This window comes from Peromyscus eremicus, chromosome 15, assembly GCF_949786415.1.
Source record: "Peromyscus eremicus chromosome 15, PerEre_H2_v1, whole genome shotgun sequence".
Classification (NCBI taxonomy): domain Eukaryota; kingdom Metazoa; phylum Chordata; class Mammalia; order Rodentia; family Cricetidae; genus Peromyscus; species Peromyscus eremicus.
Window position 1 is genome coordinate 12,856,843 of NC_081431.1, and position 6,543 is coordinate 12,863,385.

The 6,543-nt window shown below is 51.6% G+C and overlaps 1 protein-coding gene across 1 annotated transcript in view; it reads right to left on the bottom strand.

Annotated features, from left to right (window-relative positions):
- Positions 1 to 2,011, bottom strand: part of Susd4 (sushi domain containing 4) — a 130,515-nt gene extending 128,504 nt beyond the window's left edge. The window contains exons 1-2 of the mRNA XM_059280292.1: positions 1,880 to 2,011; positions 1,098 to 1,280 (exon numbers count right to left, since the gene is read on the bottom strand). Of these exons, the coding sequence (XP_059136275.1) occupies positions 1,098 to 1,245 (148 nt within the window). The 5' untranslated portion in view covers positions 1,246 to 1,280; positions 1,880 to 2,011. The remainder of the gene's footprint in view (positions 1 to 1,097; positions 1,281 to 1,879) is intronic.
- Between the last annotated feature and the right edge of the window lie 4,532 nt (positions 2,012 to 6,543).

Below are 6,543 nucleotides of genomic sequence, written 5' to 3' on the forward strand. Positions count from 1 at the left end.
GAACGCCTGAAGTACTGATTGCCTGAATTACTGACTGCTCCGTGTGAAGGCCTATGTCCTTCTCCTCCCCTAGTTTTGCTAAATTTCCACTCACTGATTCGCCCCATCTTCACCTTCAGAGTCTCTGAAACAGCAACATTTTCCAACATGGAAAGGGTTCATTTATGCCAAGCAATACTTGTTTTTCATCTAATGGCAGTCTCCTTAGGCAGCCACAGTATTTCGGTTATGAGGACGCCGAGCTGTCCTTCCCGTGCCCACATCAGCAAGCTCTCAAGGAATATTTGGAACAGACGGGGTTGATGGACGTGGTGCACAAGGGAGAAAGGGGGGTACTTGAGCAGGGAAATTCAGACAAGAACTCCATCTGTCTTCCTCTACCACAACCGAAAGCTAGCCCTCTCCCTTGGAATCAAGTACCTTATAGATGAGCCACCTACAGAGGCTGGGGCTACCAATTTATTTCGTTTAACTTCCACTTCTTGACTTGATCCCCCCCTGTAAACCAGAACTAGCTAAGCAACCTTCCAGAAACACACCTGAAGCTCTGCAACCCTTCCCCACCCCCAACAGCGACTGACATGCCTCAACACACCATCTCCAAGAAAGAGAAAGTTAACTTTCAAATAAACCTGTCCTTCAACCAGCCTGACCATGTTTTCAGACCCTTCACATTCTTAAAGGTGATGATTCTAGCGTTGCCCAAATCCAGAAGCCAAAACATGAACTGTCTGCAGAGGGCAGAGATCAAAGGTCAAAGGTCCACAAATATACCGCCTTTTTTTCTCTTTTTCTTCTTCCATCCCTCTTTTTTCTTTCTTGGCCAGAAAAGGGAATAATAGACCAAGCTTTTTGTCCTTCCTTCAGAAAAGCCCAACTGGGCTGCTGGTGGGGGTGCGAACCTGCACCGGTTCCACAGAATTTTCTGTGAACTCCAGGGGTTATGCAGAAGGCTGGGACAGAAGGATTCTGTTTCTCAGGCACCCCTAAAGTCTGCACGTTTGCAGTATGCAGGAGGCTTGGTGCTGTCCCGTTAGCACAGGCTCCCCTCCCTGCTGAGCCGTCCAAGGCTCTCCCATCACAGCGGGGTCACTCACCACCCGTGAGCTGTGCTGGGCCAAAGCACAGCGCCAGTTGAAACCACAGGATCACGGCCAAGAGTCTCTGGGGGGACTGAGGCTGCTGTTGCTGCAGCTGCTGCTCTAGAAATCCATCTCCATTGCTCGGGTTCATTCCATGATACATCTTTCATCCACAGAGGGCATCCAGCTTGCAAGAGTCTGCAACCAGGAGCGGAACACGACAATACCCCGGGGTTGCCCGGGCTCTGGGGCCACGCTCTCCCTCCTCCGCCCTGGGGACCCGGAGCCTGGGCTTTGCGGGCTCCATCCCGGTTCGCCCCTGCGGAGCCCCCGCCCCCTTTCCCACGGCGAGATCCTCCCTACCACCCCCCATGCAGGGTCCAGAGAGTAGCAGCCACCATGGGATACTGCGCGTGCGGGAGGGATGGAGGAGGGGAGAGAGGACAGGGGTTAGTGCACACTGGCTCTGCGCTGGTCCCCGGGATTCAGCGGCTGTGATCATGACAGGAAAGTCTAAAGCCTTCTAGCATCAAGCCGCTGAGAAAACACTTTTCCCCGGGCCTGTACGTTTTACTCTCAGGAATCTCACAATGTGCCCCCTGCTGCCCCCGTCTACTTCTCTGCTTTTCCAGGGATTGGGAGGGTCCTATTGCCCCAGTCCCCTATGAGATCTGAGCTGTGATTTTTATTTTTAAAAATGCCTTCCTTAGGGGTGCTGATCCCGGAGCCAACTCGCCCAGGCCGGCCTGCGCGCGCCTCCCCGGGCAGGCAAGCCCCTTCCGGGCTCCGGCTCTTACCTGTGGGTCTCATGCATGCAGCTTCCTTCCCTCCTCCGCCTCCTCCCCCCGCCAGTCTAACCCGCATCTGTGCGCGACCTCTGCTGCCGCCGCTGCGCGAGCGAGCGAGAGAGCGAGACGGAAGCCTCGGCGGCTGCCGGGCTACACCGCCCCCACCCGTCCCGCCGCGCGCTCCCTCCCCGGGCTCCCCCCGAGCAGCCGGGGGGGGGGGGGGGGGGAGGCGGTGGAGGGGGAGAGACGGGGGTGACGAGGGCCAAGGCGGCCGGGCTGCGCGCCCCCGGGGAGGCGCCCGCGTGCCCGCTACCTGAGCTCGGGAGCGCGCGGCGGCGGCGCGGAGAGGGGGAGGGAGGGAGGAGGCGGGGGCGCGCGCGGGGAGGGCTGGGGCGCGCAGGCCTGCACGCGCCTCGGCGGATCCCAGCCAGCGCCACTGGTGGGGGTAAGGGGATAGCGAGGGCGGAGGAGGACGCCACGGCCAATGGGAAGCCGGCGCGCCTGCACCTGTCGGGCACGAGTCGCCAGGCGGCGGCACGCGCGCGCGCACACACACACACACACACACACACACACACGCATGCACACATACACACACACGCATATCCACACACACATACACAGGCACACGCACGCGCGCACACGCCCAGGTCTGTACCCTGATCCTTCACCGGTGGCCTCTGGTGCCCTGTGCGCACCACCGTAGGCTGCGATGGTGAAGGTGGCCATAGACAGAGGGATCCCACCCAGGACCATCACCGACGACGACGGGGTTAACTTGCATGGGGCGGAGTGAGCACGTTCCTTGCTAAAACCTCAAGTTCCTGGTGACCCCGGAGCACCTCCTTGGGCTCTGCTCTTCTCCTAGAGCCCAGAGAACGACTCGAGGAGGCTGGGTCTCTCTCTGTTCCTCGTCCCTTGCAGCCTTGGCATTTTCCCTCTTGGCTGCCTTGGAGATGCACGCATCCCTCGGAGCTTTCTCTTGAGAGGTTCTCCCCCAGGGAGGCGAGTGACGGGCAGTGAGGCAATGGATGCCAATGCAGGAAGCTGGGTATCATCGCAAGGCTTATGGCCCGTGGGTAAAAACCCAAAAGGATCAAACGTGTCCAGGAAATAGAGTTCCCCTGGTCAGCGGTCCATTTCTGGTGTCTTAAGTTCAGCCTGCTGTGAGCTCTGCTCTCCCAACCTATTCCTGCCTTTGCTGTTCCCCAACAAGCTAAGCCTCCCTCTGAGGGCTGGGCTCTGAGGACCCAGGTTCCAGCCTTGGTGATTAAGGGGTGTGCCCTAATGAGATGGTGCCGGCAGGCAGTATTTTCGAACAACTGGCACTCCATTATTCTGTAGCAATTTGGGGATATGAAAAACCGTGTTTCTGATACAGCCACCAAATCATCCCATCCTTCTATCGACTTTCCCAAAATCTCACACACTGAAGGTAGTTGGGAAATTATAGCTTTTACTATGCCGGCTCTTACTGCGAGTAATTTTAACAAATTCTTGCAGGACAAATTAGCTTTTAGTAGATAAATCAAGTTCAATGGGTTTTTTTCCCTCCTATTTGTAAAATTGAGGTGTTGGCTTTGCACAGAGTAAGTTTAATACTTTCGGCTATTACAAATGCATTCCTGCTGCTGAAGTGTGTACTTGGAGGCCCCAGAGCATTACTTGGGTATTTTTCCATGTTTCCAAGGTCCTGAGATTGTTCGCTGCAAATTGAATGTTTATTCCAGTTTATTCTCAGTAAAATGTCTACCCTTTTTAAGTAGCTGTCAAATCCACAGGGCTCAAAACTGTAGACAATGCAACAAACATATCTGAAATCCTCCCCTCAGCTGCAACAGTCAGTTGGTACAGAATGCCAGGGCCAGCATGAACATCCAAGTTCATCAGGCCCAAGCATGGGATCTGTGCTTCAGTCTCCTTTCTGACATCGTAGTATCCAGCTGGGGCTACAACTCAGCAGGAGATCATTTGCCTAGCTCTTGTGTGAGGCTCAGGGCTCTGCCCCCAGGACCATAAAAATCAAATCATTTGTGAACAAGGCCATGTAGCCTCATCCAGTACTTGAGGAAGCCTGTTGTATTTGCCTGTAACACCAAAAACAAAAACAAAACAAAACAACAACAACAAAACTTTCCTTATGTAGGATTGCTCTACCTTGGTTTCTATTGCTGTGATCAAACACTGACCAAAAAGGTTTACTTGGCTTACCAGTTACAGTCCTTGTAACTTGTAATCATTGAGGAAAGCCAGGGCAGGAAGCTGAAGTGGAGACCACAGAGGAATGCTGCTTGCTACCAGCTTTGCTTCCCATGGCTTGTTCAGCTGGCTCACTTATTACAGCTCAGGCCCACCTGCTCAGGAATGACACCCATCCCCCTGACACACATAGGGTAGGCTGGGCCCCTCCTGCATCAATCAGCATTTAAGAAAATGTCCCCACAGACTTGGCCACGTGGAGGCAGTTACTCAGAGTCCTTCTTCTCGGGTATGTTTATGTCACGTTAACAAAAGCTGTGGCAGAACTTAGATCTACCCTCCCTGAAACTTTGTCCATGGTTCTGCCTCTCCTTTCTGGACCCACACAGCTAAGTCAAATTCACCTTCTTTAAGACAACCTTTCCAGGGCTGGAGAGATGACTCTTACTGTTGTTCTTGCAGATGATGCCCAGCACCCACACGGTGGCTCACAACCATCTGTAACTCCAGTTCTAGGGGATCCGATGCCCTTGCCCTCTGCTGGTCTGCACCGGCATCAGGCATGCACACACATACACACAGGCAAAACACTTGTGAATATAAATATAATAAAATGAGAGACAATCTTTCATCCAGTCGGAGGTAGCATCACACTCCCTTGCCTTTCCTTCTGTGGATGAGGTGTAGTCACCTCCCTTGATGTGACGATCCCAGGCTCCTCACTAGCTTATGGCCAAGCTAGAGTTAACTGATGTCCCCAGTGCCCACTCAGGTCCAGCACTGAGAATTCGTTTGAGAAAGGAGGCATATGTCCACTGCTCTCACCAGTACAGGACTGGACGTTCCCGCCATTCCGATTCATGCCATGGGAGCTTTGGAAGCTGACTATAGCACAACATTTTGTCAGTTTCCTATATTAGCTCACGTTTTATTTTTTCCATAGTTGCCATACAATACCATGGTCTTGGTGGCTTATACAACTGGAATTCATTTTGGGTGCTGGACATCCAAAGGGAAAGTGTTGGTATGGGTGCAGATGACAGTCTTCTGTGTGTTCATGTGGGCATTCCTCTGTGGTGTCTAGGACAATCCTAATGGCCTCATTTAAACTTATTACCTCTTTAAAGACCTTGTCTCCAAAAAATAGTCATATTCTGAGGCACTGGGATCTCCATCTTGAATATAAATGGATATACACTTTTTCCAGACTAGGAAGTAAGGTAGACGGAAGGCAGGAGATAGCATGACTCACTTCCTACCAAGTGATGGAAAACTTACCTCCTCTGTCTTTCTCACTCCTACAGGAGTTCACTATCAAACTGCAGAAAAAGGCAAAGGCCTCCTGACTTAAAGACTTCTTGGAGTATGAGACAGACACAGAAGTAGTTGTGAAACCACATCCTTTACTTTCTGCTACTATAGCTAAATGCCACAGCCAGGTAATTTATAAATACTGGAGGCTAAGTAGCTGAAGAACAAGAACTAATTCTGGTAAGGGCCTTCTTGCTACATTATAGCATGGCAAAAGACACCATGTAGCCAGAAAGAAATAAGAGAGAGAGAGAGAGAGAGAGAGAGAGAGAGAGAGAGAGAGAGAGAGAGAGAGAGAGAGAGAGAACACTGAAAAAGACTGACTTTCATCCTCTTATCAGATGATTCCTTGGTAAGCAACTCACTCCCAGAGTAGCACAAGTCCATTCATCAAGATGGGGCCCTCACAACCCAAACAATTCCCACCAGGCTCTGCTTCACACACTGTGGCACTTGGGTGTAGCTGGAGTTTTCTCCAGTCCTGCCGAGCCCCACGGACCCCACAATCACTTATAAAATAATAACTCAGAAGTTCATATTAATTAAACTGCTCAGCCATTAGCTCAGGCCTACCACTGACTAGCTCTTACACTTATACTCAGCCCATTTCTGTTAATCTATATGTCGCCACATGTTCCGTGGCTTTACCTGCTGCCTTTACATGCTGCTCCCTGGACAGCGGGCTGGCAGCTCTCTGCCTCAGCCTTCCACTTCCCAGAATTCTCCTCCCTCTTTGTCCTGCCTATACTTCCTGCCTGGCTACTGGCCAATCAGCATTTTATTTATCAATCATTCATCCACAGCACTTGGGGGTTACGTTTCCAACACGTGGACCTTGAGGAGAGCACTGTTTGAAAACTAAAGACTGAAGCCAAGAAATGATATTTTCTCTTCTCCCTGGGTTTCTTAAATTATGAACCTCCAGGAAATGTGTAGTCAACTTACTGATCCCAGAACATGCAGGACATGAGGCCAGGATCACACTGAATGCTGTGTTTCTGTGAAAATCTAAACGTTTTCAAAGCTTGTGGTCCATCTAGTACATCAACCCTGGAGGGACAACCCCATCTATGAGCAGGTAAGTTGAAGGGTCTGTGGAGATAGATAAAACAGCTCATGTAGGCACTTGTAGTTCTCACCTCCTCCGTCCATACAAAATCTAC